The 18,368-nt window shown below is 38.4% G+C and overlaps 1 protein-coding gene across 1 annotated transcript in view; it reads right to left on the bottom strand.

Annotated features, from left to right (window-relative positions):
- LOC133452259 (complement component C8 beta chain-like) overlaps positions 1-18,368 on the bottom strand; it is a 119,700-nt gene that overhangs the window by 37,963 nt on the left and 63,369 nt on the right. Inside the window, exons 5-9 of the mRNA XM_061731479.1 lie at positions 17,742-17,873; positions 11,499-11,618; positions 9,723-9,761; positions 7,317-7,382; positions 4,843-4,902 (exon numbers count right to left, since the gene is read on the bottom strand). Of these exons, the coding sequence (XP_061587463.1) occupies positions 4,843-4,902; positions 7,317-7,382; positions 9,723-9,761; positions 11,499-11,618; positions 17,742-17,873 (417 nt within the window). The remainder of the gene's footprint in view (positions 1-4,842; positions 4,903-7,316; positions 7,383-9,722; positions 9,762-11,498; positions 11,619-17,741; positions 17,874-18,368) is intronic.

The following is an 18,368-nucleotide window of genomic DNA, read 5'->3' as shown; positions in this document are numbered from 1 at the left end:
TCTTGTCTATCAAGTCTGGCGACGTAACTGTAGTTTGTCCAAGGGGTGTTGCCGTATGTTGCTTTCCAAGATGGCCGACGATGTTGGACGCGACTGCGCATGTGTGACTCAAATCGGGTAGCGACTCACATCGGGTAATGACACACCTGTGTCTCGTTAACCCTTGTGTATATCTGGTCTTGTCTTTCCCCTGCTCCTTGCTGGTCCGTACTGTTTGTTCCTCCGTGTTTTCCAAGTCAGGTTTTTCTGGTTTTTTTTTATTATTGTTTTAAGCTCTGGTTTTTGTTTCCTGTTCAGCAGCGCTTTGTTTTTGGTTAAGTTAAATAAATCAAACATTTTTTTTTAATTCCTGCCTCCTGCTCTCCTACATCTGTGTTGGACCAACCCCCAACATTTCCTAAGACTTTCTTCTCCTTGCTTCTGCTTATGTACAGCAATATCAAGATCCAACAACAGCATTTCATTTCAATTTGACTACACCGTTCCAAAACCCTGATTCTCTTCATTTTTCCTATTTTAATGCAGATTTGCTGTTATGTTCTGGATTACGGTGCTGTTGCATGACCCACTTTCAGCCGAGCTTTAGCTGCCGAACAACCGTTCGGCTGCAGGTTTTCCTTCAGAGCACCGCTATACGGGGAGGTGGGGGGGTTCGCAGGCGAGGAGACGACGGTGGAGTCGACTGATTAGTTAAGCAGCTTTGAATTATGCAGACAGTTCATGGCGACGGCATGACTGCAAGGTGCCCGTGTCCTGGAGCTGCAAATGGCTCCACATCATTACCTCTCCACCGCCATGTGTGGCAGTGGCTTCTGCTGAAATAGTGGGTTTGGTTGAGCGAACACGGTACTGGGCACGAGCGGCCTCTCTCTGGGTCTCATCTGTCCACAGGACATTGGTCCAGAAGTCTCCCGGCTCGTTCAGGTGAAGTCTCGCCAGATCAGTCAGGCTGCATGACTTCTTTCAACGCAGAAGTTGTCTTATTTTCTTTCTTTCTTGTGCCGTTATCCATACTGGAGTTGAGGGGGGATGAGGGGGGATGGCATCCCCCCCTGAAATAAAAACGGTCTAAATCATCCCCCCTGTAAAACTTCCATCCCTCCTTTCCATCCCTTATGTCATTTCATCAATGAATGTGGTTTTACTGCTATTTCAACATTTAGAGTCATCACCAGAAAAATAACTTATTTGACAATTTTCACCTGTTTCAAGTAAATTTTCACTTGAAATAAGTAGAAAAATCTGCCAATGGGACAAGATTTATCTTCTTATTACAAGCAAAAAAATCTTGTTCCACTGGCAGATTTTTCTACTTATTTCAAGTGAAAATCTACTTGAAACAGGTGAAAATTGTTGTTTTTTTCCAGTGATGAGTCTTGTTTTAAGCGTAATGAGATTTTTTTTACTAAAATGAGACATTTTAACTAGAAATAAGACAAATATTCTTGTTAAGATTTTGAGTTTTTGCAGTGATCCATGTTACTTATCCTGTGAAGGACAGAGTCATATTGATAAGTTCACAAAACTGTTTTTATTGTTGTGTTTTGATGTATTTGATGTAAGCCCAGTGGATATTTAAAGCTTACAGAAGGCTGCATTTAATTGCTGCTATGTCATTCCTGCAGTATTTCTGCAGCTGTTTTGGTCACTGCTATTATTTGTAATATATTATATTATTTGTAATCAGCACAAATGATCTGTTCCCAAAATATTCAAAATATTCTTGTTAAGATTTTGAGTTTTTGCATTTGCATTTACCACTGTTTTTGTTTTCTGTCTGCCACTTTTGTTCATCCATTACTTTTCTCCATTGATCATTTGTTACTCATCTGTTTATTTATTATTTAACTGTATAGAGACTCTGTTCCTTAGTTAGGCCTCCCTTTGAGGGCCTGGTTAGGTTTTGTGTGTTAGCAAAAAGAAAAAAAGGGACAATGTATAATGTATAATGTATAATAATCCATATTATCATTATAGTGTATGTTGTTTTTTCTAAAAAGATCAATAATAAAAAATAATAAATAAAAACATTTCATGAGCATTTCTGGATAGATGTCGGGGACAGCTGCTTCTCTAGGAGCATTGCAACCTACTCAGTATTGCCAACATCGTTTTCCCATGAAGAAAAGTGACATGCTGTTATGGCCTGGTAAAGAGTTGCTGTGATCAGATCATTGTATTAATGTTGTCAGACGTAGAAATAAAGGATTAAAAGAGGGGTTACAGATTTTTAGCCACCCAACCAGGACCATGAGGCCACCTCACCCTAGAAACAAAGGCGATGTGTTTTTGCTCTACCCCCCCTGTCTTCTACTCACTACCGACAGGAGAGGGGACATGGCTGTGGAGAAGACTATGGGATGGAAAAGTTGCATGAAATGTTGGGGGCCATGCACAAGCAGACGATGAGTCACCATACGAGCACAAAAGGTCGTACAAAACACACCCAATTTGCATGCAACAAATAAGCACACACACACAAATACACACACACACACACACGTACACGCACAATACAATTAAAAAGAAATAAAAGGGAATTTCAGCAATCAGTGTTGCTGACATGGTTCTTATGTCCTCGTTGAATAAGCCAGGACATAACGACTGTCCCGTTTGCTGGGCACTTTGAAACCATTTAGGGGGCACAGAATGAGTCACAATTTGAAGGAAAAGAAAAAAAGGAAACAATATCAGCACTTTCCACAGAGAGGTGTCTCCCTGCCGGCCCTGACACACATCAGGGGAGCTCGACACTCTCCAAAAAAGCTCCAACTGAATGAACAGACAAGCAGTAACACTCAGAGATATCGAAGCGCTGCTACTTAAACTGGCATGGGCTGTTTAGGTGAGATAGCAACGGGGCCGAGACGCTTTATCTCTCTGATATCCGCGGCTACAAGCACAGACAGCACACTGGAGAGGCATTTCACTCCAGCTGTTTGCAGAAACTTGAAGATATTCTCTCTGGGGGAATGTTTCACAATATGTATATATATATATATATATATATATATATATATATATATATATATATATATATATATATATATATATATATATATATATATATATATATATATATATATATATATATATATATATATATATATATATATATATATATATATGTGTGTGTGTGTGTGTGTGTGTGGATTTTTCCTTTGATTCCAAAACATGAATGCCAGTTGGATCAGTAAAGGGGGGAAATCAAAGATGCTCTTTTATACTGCTTTCTTTTTTTTTGTACTGCTTTCTGATCAGATCCATTGTTACGGAAGAGTATTAGTGCCATGCAGGAGGAAAAAAATATTTGAGAGGGGAAGATTTTTTTTTATTGTGCACTTTGAGAAAAAAGTTGAAACGTCGAGATTAATGTTGAAATACAATTTTGAAAAAAAAGTCGAAATGTCGAGAATAATGTGGAAACACAATTTCGAGAAAAAAGTCGAAATGTCGAGGAAAAATACAAAATGTCGAGAATAATGTCAAAATACAATTTCGAAAGAAAAAAGTCGAAATGTCGAGAAAAAAGTCAAAATGTCGAGAATAATGTGGAAATACAATTTCAAGAAAAAAGTCAAAATGTCGAAAAAAAAGTTGAAATGTCGAAATTAATGTTGAAATACAATTCCGAGAATAAAGTCGAAATTTCGCCTTTTTTCTCAACATTCAACTTTATTCACGAAATTTCGACTTTTTTCTCAAAATTGTACTTCAACATTAATCTCGACATTTCGACTTTTTTCTCAACGTTTTGACTTTTTTCCTCAACATTTCGACTTTTCTCTCGACATTTCGACTTTTTTCTCGAAGTGCATAATTAAAAAAAAAATCTTCCTCCTCTAAAATATTATTTTCATTTTTCTCCTGCCTGGCTTTAATACTCTTCCGTATCAAATAGCACATGTTTCGCTATGAACAATGTCATAGCGAAACATGCAGCTATTTGTATTTTCAGGTGTCTATGGGCCTTGACTGGATGTAGCTTCTACTGTACTACATGCAAGCCAACCCGAAGGCTGAAGGCCTCCCCACATACAAACCTCTCCTCTCCATCCTGAGGAAGACCAAACAGAATGGTTTTGTCTACGGTCTGGAGTCTGTCCACTGTTCCAGTCCAGGGGACCGGGGGACAGACGTTTGGATTCCACTATGTGCTTGTGACGCGCGTTTTAGTGAAAATAAGTCAACCAATCAGCTAGTCTTAAATCTTCGGGTTCAGCATGTAACTTTGGTTAATCATCTTCATCATCATCGTCGTCACAGAACGTGAATGCAGACCATGGACTGAGCTCTTGCGCTGACACACACGAGTGCACACTGCAAAAACCCAAAATCTTACCAGGAATATTTGTCTTATTTCTAATAAAAATCTCGAATTTTTATTCAAAAAATCTCATTACACTTAAAACAAAAGTCATCCCCAGAAAAATAACTTGTTATTTGACAATTTTCACCTGTTTCAAGTAAATTTTCACTTGAAATAAGTAGAAAAATCTGCCAGTGGGACAAGATTTATCTTCTCATTACAAGCAAAAAAGTCTTTAACCAGGTGAAAATTGTTGTTTTTTTCCAGTGAGGAGTCTTGTTTTAAGTGTAATAAGATTTTTTTGACTAAAAATGAGACATTTTAATTAGAAATAAGACAAATATTCTTGTTAAGATGTTGAGTTTTTGCAGTGCAGCTTTAGTGTCACAATATTGTAAATAGAGGCCGTCAAAGAGGTGGTTTAGGGCATTTTTTCTTCTGGAGGATTTTAAAGAGAGGTTTGCAAGTAGCAGGGTAAAAAAAAAGGAGGAAAAAACCAACAAAAAACAAATAATAGGAATGAAAACACCTACAGTCATGAAATGGCGTTTTGGAACATCATAGATCCCTTCCTTCTGCTGACTGGTTGGGACCTGTTAGATTGGACGTCGGGTCAAACGTAAGTCACAGTTCAACACATTCTTGTTTCTTTTAACTATAGCTGACTGTTTAAAACAAACAAAACCCCCCAAATGAACAAAAAAAAAAGAACTGAAACAGCAACTTAGAAAAATTGTAACATGTCTGTTAAAACAGAAAAAGCTCACTAAATCAATTTCTATCCATTTCTTTGATCTATTTTTTATTCTCTGATTTTATCTTTAATCAAAGGGGCCGTATGCAAATGAAATCAATACTAGCTGCAAACAATGCTTGAGGAGGGAGCATGCAGGCTAAAGAAGGTTTTAATGCTTTCTGACAGCCGTCTGAGCCGTTTCATGTGATGACGCGAAAACGCATCAGCTCTGCTCTTTTTTCTCTTTCTTTCTGTTGTTCTTTTTTGTTCTGTTACTCTTAATAAGCTGTTTGTCCTTCCTACTCCCCCCCCCCCCCAACTAGTCGACTTCCAGTTACATTTTCACCAAGTCTATTGATCTTGTTTCACTCGGAGATCAAATGGCAACTGCGAGTGATTAATCTGGCTCCCTCGCTCTCGCCGCATCCTTCATCTTCACAGTCAGGCGAGATGTAAAGAGAAGGAGGAAAAGAGAGCGAGAGGGGTGGGAGGTGGGATTAAAGCGTATGCCCGGTCCCTCCAGTTCTAGCCGGTCCTTCAAATGGTCCAAAATCAAAAGGTCATAATGTTGGATGAGGAAGAGGCTGCGGGTGAGCAAGTGACCACGGCACTGCTCGGTTAGAAACTATACCACATCCACTAATAATGCAAGTTCTAACTGTTTAAACCTATTTGTATTCTGCATTACCATTTACAAAGTTTGATCAGAGTTACCGCTACGACTGACTTCAGTTAGTGCAGGGGTCGGCAACCCAAAATGTTGAAATGTTGGACCAAAAAACACAAAAAACAAATATGTCTGGAGCCGCAAAAAATGAAAAGTCTTGTATAAGCCTTAGAATGAAGGCAAATGGCGAAATGTGGAGAAAAAAGTCGAAATGTCGAGAGAAAAAAGTCAAAATTTCGAGAAAAAAGTCAAAATGTTGAGAAAAAGGTTGAAATGTCGAGAAAAAAGTCAAAATTTCGAGAAAAAAGTCAAAATGTTGAGAAAAAAGTTGAAATGTCGAGGAAATAGTCAAAATTTCGAGAAAAAAGTCAAAATGTCGAGAAAAAAGTCAAAATTCGAGAAAAAATTCAAAGTTGAAATGTCGAGGAAATAGTCAAAATTTTCGAGAAAAAAGTCAATATGTCGAGAAAAAAGGCAAAATTTCGAGATAAAAGTCGAAATGTTGAGAAAAAAGTCGAAATGTCGAGAAAAAAGTCAAATGTCGAGATTAAAAAGGAAACGAAAAAGGAAAAAAAAGAGAAAAAAGGAAAAAAAGAAGAAAAAAAAGAAGAAAAAAAGAAAAAAGAAAAAAATGTCAAACATTTTTGAAAAAGCTCCAGGAGAGGGCGGCTCTAGAGCCGCGGGTTGCCGACCCCCTGAGTTAGTGGTATTAACGGCAGTAATGTAAATACTTCTTCCCGGACCAGGGGTCAGTGATGTCACAGCACCTTAATAATTTGAACGACTCACTGAATGACATCTTTTCAGACTTAGGTGTCCCCAAAATGGCTCTATGGCCCTGTCAGCTCAAAGTTTTCGGCTTCTTTCAGCATTTTTATTTGTCATACGTCCCCTTAGCGTCAACCCATCGACCTCCCGCTTCATCTTCTCTCTTTGATTTCTGATTATTCTGAGTTACGTCTTCTGACTCTGACTCTACTGCCCTTATTTTTTAACAACTTGTGCTTTTTGTTATTTTACCTCTTTCCTTTTCATTTTATTTCATTTTATTTGTTATTTAAGCGTACTCTTAAATTAAATACTTTTTGAAAACCGCACAAAGTTATGGATAAGACCTGGAAACAGGCATTGTTAAGTAGAATTGTCAAATTGGTTTGATTTACGAATTGTTACAGATTACTTTATAATACTGTATTTGACCCGGTCTTTGTACGTTTTGACCGTATAGGAACATAATTCTTGCCATTGTAAGAATGAGATGTACCTGCTGGATCTACTGCCCTTACTTTTTAACAACTTATGCTTTTTATTATTTTATCTCTTTTCTTATCATTTTATTTCATTTTATTTGTTATTTACTGTTTAATTGTGTCTTGCCGCTTTTAATGTTGATATAAAGCACTTTGAATGACCTTGTGTTGAATTGTGCTATACAAATAAACTTGCCTTGCTTTGCCTGACACCCGGCTGAACCGTTTCTCCCAAAACAAAGTGCACATTTTAACTTTCCCAAAGTAGTGTTAGTATTATTGTTATAATCTATCAAAGGGTAGGTAGAGGGAGGGGGGAGAGGGGGGGTGGGGGGACGATGCTTGTCTTTGTACCTGATAAACGCTCTCCTCTGACTGGGGGCCACGGAGCGGTTCGTGTCCAGCCTCAAACACTATATACTAAAGAACAGAAGTAGTGGCCAAGGCGAAGAGGTGCAAAAAAATCATGAAATGGAGGGACGCAGAGAGGGAGAGAGAGAAAGAGAGGATGGCATATAAAACAGTGGGATAGAGGTGGGGGAGACATGACAGGAATGAATAAAAGCACGAGGGAGTGAGGATGGCGTCGGATGGAAAATGAAATGAGATCAGGAGAAAGGAGGGTGTGAAAAATAGGCCATGGGAAAGAGGAAGGGGAACATGAAAAGAAAGGAAAAAAAAAGAGCGAGGTGGGAAGAGGAAAGAGCACAAGTATAACAGGTCAGGCAATCGTTCAAGGCAACGTGGAGGCTTTAGCTGGAGGTTTGCTTTTCAACCTCAGCAATGTGATCATCCATCTAAAGGTCAGAGTTTGCTTGAGATTCCTGAGTTAAGTCATCAAACATGTCATGCCATTTCCCTTCAAGTTGATATAAAAAGATGGCTTTTTTTTTTTAGTCTAAGATGAAAGAATGAAGGCGTTTGACATTTTGAGAGCTGTCCTCGGATCTGGATGAGAAGATTTACGGCTAACGTTGTCATATTCACAGAGCAAATGTGTATATTTCAGAGGGCCGGCATGAAGGCAGAAACAACCAGGAGATCACAGCAGTCAGCCGTGTATTATCTGCCTCGTGCTCTCCACTGGAGGAGACGTCTTCCCAAATATATTTCAAATGAAGGAGTGAACGATGTTACTGGCCAAGGATGGCACGTTTAGCAAATTACTGGGCTGATTTGAAAGAATCGGAGCTGATGCATTAAGCTCGATGAAGCTAAACTCACCTCGTGTCTCTCGATCAGTGGCGCCACCAGGGGGGGGCCAGGGGTGGCCACGGCCCCCCCTACAAATTTGCTGGCCACCCCACTGGCCTCAATAAAAAAAAACAAAAAAAACACTTGCCGGTAGATTCTATCGTCAGTTATGCGTTTCATCATTCGCACAAAATGCATATCAGTAGGCGTTTCTTGAAGTATTTCTGAGCCTAATAATAATAATAATTATTATAAAATAATAATTAATATAAATAATAATTATACAAAATATGTATATATATTTATATTTTTAAAAAAACATTACAAGAAAAAAAATATATGTATATACAAAATATATATATACAAAAAAGAATAAAAACAATATATATATATGCCTTAGGTTTTTACCAACATGGTATTAACCATTAATATATATGCAGACAAGTTAGAAAGTTAAAAAAAAGTATTTCTGATCCTAATAATAAAATATATATGTATATAAAAAAAAAAAAAAATATATATATATATATATATATATATATTTAAATATATATATATATATATTAATAAAATTAATATATGACATATTAAAATATATATGATATATTAAAAATGCTAATTTTTTTTTTTACTTTCTAATTTGTCTGCATATACATATACATATAATGGTTAATACCATGTTGGTAAAAACCTAAGGCATATATATATATATATATATATATATATAAAGAAAAAAAGGTATTTCTGAGCCTGTATACTACAACAGTATAATAAAGTCCTGTAATGATGGCTTTTAGATTTGGTGTCCACCCCAAGAATTGAAGTGGCCCCAACTGGCCCCCCCTATGAAACATTTTTGGAGGCGCCCCTGCTCTCGATAGCACGAATCATTGATCTTCTCATCTAACTTGTCAACAACAGACATATTTCTCAAAATGTCAAAGTATTCCTTTAAGTTTGTGGCCACAGTCTGAACTTTTTCTCAACATCAACAGAAATCAAAGCTGCGGATGAAGTGACTTTATGCAAAAACACACTTCAGGGAGCAGAAAACAGGTGATCTGGGAGGCGACTGGCCGCAGCACTGCACATAACACTCACAGGAAGGGTTAGTGTTGTCTGTATTCAGTGTGAGCAAACACACACACACAGAGAGAGGAAAACGAGTAATGTTCAGCCAATTAAATGCAGGGCAAAAAAGATGGGAAGTAACATCCAGTCGGGGGGGGTGAGGGGGGGTGGGGGGCATGTCTTTGGAGGAAATCAGAACACTGACACAGATCCACTCGAAAAATATGGTTTTACAACACCGCACTGGCCGAAATGGGGGTTGGATGGTTGAACAAAAGTGTCCACTGGGATGTTCTACTGTTTATTACTGAGATGGTGCAAAAATATGAGTCATCAATTCAAGCAGATCAGTGGCTGCGGGACACACACACAACAACCTTTAGACTTTGCTCTGTTTTTTTTTGAGTCCAAGACTGAAACCGCTGAAGCTAAAACAAAAAGAGCATCAACAAGTCAACAGTGATTCATTCCTGCCCTGGGAGCCCAAAGACCTACCTGGTAAACGGGGTCGTCCACTTCGTCCTCCAGGATGGTCTGTGTTGGCGGAGCAGAGGGCACATGTTGTTTTCAGTCACATTTGGAATTAAATGGAGAAAAAAAAATGAAAAAAGCTACATGAAAAACTAGATTTATCTCTGCCACCCCCAAATAAATCACACCAGCACATAGGGCTGGGCGATATATCGAGATTTTAATATATATCGATATATTTTGATGTTTTGATGATATGGTACGAGACAATATCGTTTATATCGATTATTAAAAAAAAAAAAAAAATATATATATATATATATATTTTTTTTTTTTTTAATGATTTTGATATAGCTTATTTTGTGACAAATTGACTTGAATGTTTTATTTGAGATTTGCACAAATGTTTTGTCATTTGCACAACTGTCAACCTCAGTGGAAAAGTCTGCCTGTTACTGTCTACATTGTATTAATTGCACAGTGTATTTTAATTTAATTGTTGCAGGAAAGGGATATTTGTTTTATTTTATTAAAGAAGCATTTTTATTCTATATATGCAGGCAGTTTATTTTTATTTCATTTGTTTTATACATTTTGATATTGTGCAGACCTCTGTTAATAAATGTACCTGTGTGACATTTGGCACGAGGCTTTGTATTAAAACTGACTGTTTTTTTAAGGGTTTGCCTCAGAAAAAAATGAAGCTAACAGAGATGCTATGCTATAATGCTTTGGGGGAAACCCCAATTATGGCACAGAAAAAATATCGATATATATCGAGTATCGCCATTCAGCTAGAAAATATGAAAGAAAGAAAGATATGACTTTTGGTCCATATCGCCCAGCCCCACCAGCACATACGGTATTTCCTTGCACGCATATTTAACTGCAGAATTTCCTCCGTACTTGAATGATCAGCTCGCGAAGACAAAAGCAAAGCTGTGACGCATTTTAGAGGGAGATGTATCTGAGGTGTGACTGAGCTACGACGTGTGGTTGCACCTCCAAATGCAGCTGGAAACTATGACTACGTTTACATGCAGTCAAAGTCCGGGTTAAGGTCAATATTCCGGTTACTGAAACATTCAGAATAATGTGTTTCCATGCGTGAGCAAACAGGGTTATCCCTGTTTACATGGTGATTAATCATTTGGGATATCTGGATCAAACCAGCGACGCACGGAGACGTCATGACGCAATTTGCGTCATTTTTGCTTCTTCTTCCTGTATCCAAATCCAAAACAACAATAACAGCAGCACGTTGGATAATGAACAGCCCAGTAGAAGTCGTTTTGTTTCTCGACCCTGTAGTTCTCCTTTTTCAGCGTCTTCCAGCAGAGCTTGATCTGGTCTGGCGTTCCTACAAATGCTGCTTTGCGCAACTTTTCGCTCACCTTCTTGTAAATCTTCTATCCCGGTACTTTCTACCGTCTACAAATGCAGAAATGTTCATATCCTTCATTACATTTATGAAGTGATTAGTCTCCTCCTGGTCTTGCGTTTCTCCGTGTTTATAAGAACTTCCTGAAGAGAAGAAAGACCAGGATTCCTTGCGAAAAGAACATGAGCAGAAAACAAATTCCTGTTCCTTTTGATGGGGAAATCCCGTTTGGCGTTTACATGACCGACTATTCGGGTTAGAAAAGGAGTAACCCAGGGGTCATTTTCGGGTTTTTAAAAACCAGAATATGAGCAAATTCTGGTTATTCAAAGGGGTTATTGGTGTTTACATGGCCGTGCGCAACCGTGTTATTGCTAATAGTCCAAAAAAGGGAACCAGGAAGTGTCCAGGACTCGTACCTGGTAGACCGCCTGCTCACAATGCTTGTCCTTCTGGGCCTTTTTCTCCATCTCCTCCCGCTGCTTAATGTCATAGATGAGTGTGAAAAGGTCACGTAGGTCAAGGATGAGAGGCTCCGCCTGCACGGAAGAACATATATATTACATTTAAGAAACGACAGGTGGTGAGCAGTAGATGAAAAACTAAAGTGATTAAAGTGAAAGAAAAAAAAAACAGTTCTTGGAAGTGTATACGTGGACTTCAAAAACTTTGAGATAACCTTGTTGCTTCGTTAGAGCCATTTCAGCTTGAACAAATTTCGTTCAGTAAGCAGTTTAGATTTGCAGGGTATTACAACACCTTAAACCTTTATCATAAAGAACTGCCCCTTTCAGATTCCTCTGCATTTGTTGCACCTCTGAACCAATTGCTAAGGAAGCATTTCCTGCAGAGGAAGGGGGTCATTGGAGTTAAATCACCATCACATGACTTTTTCATTTTACAAGTATAGATTCACAATCGTCCAGATATGTCACTGAATTACCATATTTTCTGGACTATAAGCCGCTACTTTTTTCATAGGTTTTCAACCATGCAGCTTATACAAAGAACCGGCTGTTCTGTGGATTTTTCTTCCACCGCTCGGGGCGCTCTAACCGGAATTAGAATCAAAACTAAGACAAAATAAATGCAAAGAAGAATACACTACTTCTTCTTTAGCAGATAGAAGTAGGTAGAAGCAGATTTCAAACAGATAAATAGATAAATAAATACCAGTTATTTTCTCTTGGTTCTGTCCCGTTTTAATCAGCAAAGTTGCTGCCGTGTTAAAAGACACTGTTAGGAAAGGATCTATTTAGGTACAAACATGTACATCATTTACAGTTCAAAATCCTTCTGTACATGTAATAAATATCTAATCTAACAACAGAAATATCTGCGGCTTGCATATCTTTTCTTTTTTTTTTTAAATAGAGCGGATGCGGCTTATATGCAGGTGCGGCTTATAGTCCAGAAAATATGGTACTTGTAGGTGAGCAGGACCTCTGGCCCTGGCAGAGGGCTCATGGTTGGCCTGTAACGATGGGGGACTCTTGAGCTGGCCTTCATTCGCTGGCGAGAGTCGTTTGAGGAAGTGAGGTCAACGACCAACGCTGAACTTTCTAGCTCCGTTAATCAATTGTAATAAGTTGTCATCAGTAGCTTGTCCTATTATCCCATGAACAATTCTTAAAAATATTTATTCTTTGGTTTGTTTCTTTGTTAGGTTGTATCTTAGGTTTATTTCACTGTCGTAGTGTTTGTCATGTTTCTTATGTTGTCATTAACACACCGGTGAACCAAATTTCCCTAGAGAAACAATAATGGTCTGGACTGAAACGAACTGCACCAAACTGAACTCAACCGAAATGAACTGAACTGGATAAAACCAAACTGAACTGAACCAAACCAAATAGTACTTTTCCACCAGCACCTACTCAGCCCGGCTCGGCTCACCTCCACTCGGTTTTGTGCTTCTCCACTAGGGGTCTAACGTGTAGATACTTGTCTGTATCTATTCTGCCGAGGTTCTAAGCGGCTGAGTCGGCTGTATCTGACATCATCACACTACAGGCCACCGATTGGTCGGGGGGTTGGAGTCAGACGTCTGAGTCAGGAGGCGGAAATCAGCGACGGTGGTTTCTTGTTCATTTTATTCAACCAATGGCAGCTTAAAAGTCTGTTTCATGATCCAACTCTGAGGTGCAGATGTTCATAAACCTGGTGCTGAGGAGAGAATTAAAAAGGGATGTAGACGGCTATAAGGAACGACCAGATCTACCAGGAGCTCTGTCTCTTCATAGCTGCTCACGGCTCCAGCTGATTTTTCAGCAGCGCTGACACAAACTAAAAAAAATTAAAAAGCGTTGCTGCTTGAAACTTCTCTCACTCTCATTTTTAACTTGATATGGAACACAAGCCACAGATCCAGCAGCACATCTATCATCTCCTCCAGGTTCTACATCTTTAGTGTTGTTGTCTTCTTCGTTTAGATCACACAATCAAATACGTCACAGCAGCTTCATCCAACCCCAAGAATTGTTATGGGAAAGACACCAGGCCAAGTTGTGTCGAGCCGAGCTGAGATGAGTAGAGCTGAGTAGGTACTAGTGGAAAAGTGCCCAAACTGAACCAAAATGAACCAAACTGAACTGAACTGAACCAAACTGAACTAAACCAAACTGAACTGAACTGAACCAAACTGAACCAAACTAAACTGAACTGAACCAAACTGAACCAAATTGAACCAAACTGAACTGAACCAAATTGAACTGAACTGAACTAAACTGAACCAAACTGAACTAAACTGAACTGAACCAAACTGAACTGAACCAAACTGAACTGAACCAAACTGCACTGAACTGAACCAAACTGAACTGAACCAAACTGAACTGAACCAAACTGAACTGAACCAAACTGAACTGAACCAAACTGAACCAAACTGAACTGAACTGAACCAAACTGAACTAAACTGAACTGAACCAAACTGAACTGAACCAAACTGAACCAAACTGAACTGAACTGAACCAAACTGAACTAAACTGAACTGAACCAAACTGAACTGAACCGAACTGAACCAAACTGAACTGAACCAAACTGAACTGAACCAAACTGGACCAAACTGAACTGAACTGAACCAAACTGAACTGAACTGAACCAAACTGAACTGAACTGAACCAAACTGAACTGAACCAAACTGGACCAAACTGAACTGAACTGAACCAAACTGAACCAAATTGAACCAAACTGAACTGAACTGAACTGAACCAAACTGAACTGAACTGAACCAAACTGAACCGAACTGAACCAAACTGAACTGAACTGAACCAAACTGAACTAAACTGAACTGAACTGAACCAAACTGAACTGAACCAAACTGAACTGAACTGAACCAAACTGAACTGAACCAAACTGAACTAAACTGAACTGAACCAAACTGAACCAAACTGAACTGAACCAAACTGAACTAAACTGAACTGAACTGAACCAAATTGAACCAAACTGAACTGAACTGAACCAAATTGAACCAAACTGAACCAAACTGAACCAAATTGAACTGAACTAAACTGTACCAGACTGAACTGAACCAAACTGAACCAAATTGAACCAAACTCAACCAAACTGAACTGAACTGAACCAAACTGAACTGAACCAAACGGAACTAAACTGAACTGAACCAAACTGAACTGAACTGAACCAAACTGAACTGAACCAAACTGAACCCAACTGAACCAAATTGAACCAAACTGAACCAAATTGAACTGAACTGAACCAAACTGAACCAAACTAACCTGAACTGAACTGAACTGAACCAAACTGAACCAAACTGCACTGAACTGAACCAAACTGAACAGATCTGTGGTCTACTTCTACTTGGAGTAATGTAGAGTATGATGCGTGAAACTGAAACTAGTGGGGGGTTTTCTGTCTCTGTGTTTTTTCCTGTAACATTTTGCAGGCAAAAGCACTTTAGGAAGCGAGTTTAGTCTGTTTTGTAAAGTAAGTTTGCGGTGATACAGTATATAAATATTTTATAAAGATGCTATCATGAATTGTGTGCAGTACCTTTGTGTACTTTAACAACACATGGCAAAAAATATTTCAAAGGGTGCACATTTTTAGGCTACATTACAGCTTACTATGTTGCTTTGCTGAAAGGCAGCCGGAAGTCTTGGTTTGTTGGTGGTCTGTGCGTCACACTGAACAAATCCATACTATTGGTAGCACTCAATTCATCTGGGTTTACAACAGTAGTGGGAGCAAAAAGGACACCATTCTTTGCTTTAAAGTTCCACAAATTTAACTTCTGAAATGTTTTATTTATTTAAAAAGGTTCTCCCTTTACACCACGGTCCAAGACTGACACTTGTTCAGAGTAGGGATGGGCGATATATCGAGATTTTAATATATATCGATATATTTTCAAACGCGATATGGTACGAGACAATATCGTTCATATCGATTATTAAAAAAAAAAAAAACTTTTTTTTTTTTTTACAATTTTGATATAGCTTATTTTGTGACAAATTGACTTGAAGGTTTTATTTGAGATTTGCACAAATGTTATGTCATTTGCACAACTGTCAACCTCAGTGGAAAAGTCTGCCTGTTACTGTCTACATTGTATTAATTGCACAGTGTATTTTAATGTAATTGTTATGCAGGAAAGGGATATTTGATATTTTATTCTGTATATGCAGGCAGTTTATTTTTATTTCATTTGTTTTATACATTTTGATATTGTGCAGACCTCTGTTAATAAAGGAACCTGTGTGACATTTGGCACGAGGCTTTGTATTAAAACTGACTGTTTTTTTAAGGGTTTGCCTCAGAAAAAAATGAAGCTAACAGAGATGCTATGCTATAATGCTTTGGGGGAAACCCCAATTATGGCACAGAAAAAATATCGATATATATCGAGTATCGCCATTCAGCTAGAAAATATCGAGATATGACTTTTGGTCCATATCGCCCAGCCCTAGTTCAGAGTCATAGCTAGATGGTGCCTAATAAAGGTAATCAACGTTAAAAAAGAAAAAAAAGGAGCATGAAATGTAACCTTTAAATGTCGCTTCTGCTGCTACTATTACAATATTTCTTCGTCAAGTCTGAATAATAATGAAGACGTGAATCAGATCCAAAGGAACTGGTCATGTATCATCATGTACAACTAAACACACGAGTTAAAACCGGTTAACTCCACTTGTCTGAACATCTTAAGCAGATTAGCATCCAGTGATAAATGAGAGCGACACATCAAAAGCCTTTGAGACGTTTTCCTTTTTCCTTTGTAGTTAAACAGTTATTTGTGAACCTTTTTATAAAATACTTCCCATAAATCACCGGTTTTACATCCTTGACACAATATTTCATGTAAATGTCGACGACTCCAGCCATTAAAATGTATCTTGGCTGATTGAATCACTAAGGGACAATTGACCCCAAATATTAAAATCACATTCAGTGTGCGTGTTGAGTGACCACTTTCAACACTCGTGACTCACTTATCTACTCTGCATGCACACAAGCGTGCCCCCTACATCACATTAACCAGCTGTGGGCAAACAAGAGGTCGCACTAGACTCACTAATCCTGCCGGAGGCCAAACCGCCCTCAGACCTGGGACCACTTCTATCAGAGATCAAAACTAAAAACTGCACTTTTTCTTCTGAACTAGTCTCTGTCCAGAGTTGTGGGAGATAAAAAAAGCACTAAAACACTGAGAACTGCTCAATTCTTCATACAAATATATTTACTGTCTGTAATACATCTATGAGTTGAGAGCATTTTGCAATATAAAACCACATTTTATGAGTTTAGGTTTCAGGTCCCAACCCACAGGCCTGATAACAATCAATCAAAACTGTTCAACCTTTTAAATCCCATGTAGTTATATCCAGTACTCGAGTTGTAAAAAAAAATCAGGGGGGATGGTGGATTTTATCATATGGAGACAGATAATTTGTGCTGATTACAAATAATATAATATATTACAAATAATAGCACTGAAATACTGCATGAATGACATAGCAGCAGTTAAATGCAGCATTCTGTAAGCTTTAAATATCCACTGGGCTTACATCAAATACATCAAAACATAACAATAAAAACAATCAATATGACTCTGTCCTTCACAGGATAAGTAAAATTGATCACTGCAACAACACCAAAATATGCAAAATGCAAAAAAATGCAAAATATTAACAAGAATATTTGTCTTATTTCTAGTTAAAATGTCTAATTTTAGTAAAAAAAATCTCATTACACTTAAAACAAGACTCATCACTGGACAAAAACAACAATTTTCACCTGTTTCAAGTAGATTTTCACTTGAAATAAGTAGAAAAATCTGCCAGTGGAACAAGATTTTTTTGCTTGTAATGAGAAGATAAATCTTGTTCCACTGACAGATTTTTCCTACTTATTTCAAGTGAAAACTTACTTGAAACAGGTGAAAATTGTCAAATAAGTTATTTTTCTGGTGATGACTCTAAATGTTGAAATAGCAGTAATACCACATTCATTGATGAAATGACATAAGGGATGGAAAGGGGGATGGCAGTTTTACAGGGGGATGATTTGGACCTTTTTATTTCAGGGGGGGATGCCATCTCCCCTCATCCCCCCTCATCCCCCCTCATCCCCCCTCAACTCCAGTACTGCATGCGAGATATAAGACAGTTTGGGTTTTTCCCAGAGATGCAGCGTAGAGAAGTACTCACAGACTGTGCGGTCTTGATAGCCACAAACCGGTGGTGGCCCTCCTTCCCGCAGACGTAGCCGAAGGCCCGGTGGTCTCTGGTGTCCTTGGCGATGTAGCTGATCTCATGGACTGAGTGGTGATGCAGAAGAACCTGGATGACAAAAAAACCAGACTCAAAACCCCTTCCTGTCGGCAGCAGCAGGAGGCTTTGTTTAACAAATGCAAAGCATTATCTGTAAAGTGTTGTTGATTATTTTGTTTGACCTGAAACTTCATCTTCATTCAAGCGTGCTGGAGTCTGTGGTACACAACCATGTCACTGACTACGTTTACATGCAGTCAAAATTGGGGTTAAGGTCAATATTCCGGTCACTGAAACATTGGGAATAATGTGTTTCCATGCGTGAGCAAACAGGATTATCCCTGTATACATGGTGATTAATCATTTGGGATATCTGGATCAATCCAAATTCAAAACACCAACAATAATAACAGCAGCAGGGCGGATAATCAACAGCCCAGTAGAAGTCGTTTTTTTTCTCGGCCTGTGGTTCTCCTTTTTCAGCGTTTTCCAGCGGAGCTTGATCTGGTTTGGCGTTCATACAAATCCTGCTTTGCGCAACTTTTCGCTCACCTTTTTGTAAAT

This window comes from Cololabis saira, chromosome 10 (assembly GCF_033807715.1).
Source record: "Cololabis saira isolate AMF1-May2022 chromosome 10, fColSai1.1, whole genome shotgun sequence".
In the NCBI taxonomy this organism is placed as follows: domain Eukaryota; kingdom Metazoa; phylum Chordata; class Actinopteri; order Beloniformes; family Belonidae; genus Cololabis; species Cololabis saira.
The sequence above is the reverse complement of the archived record's forward strand: the minus strand, read 5'-3'. Positions and strand labels throughout refer to the sequence as shown.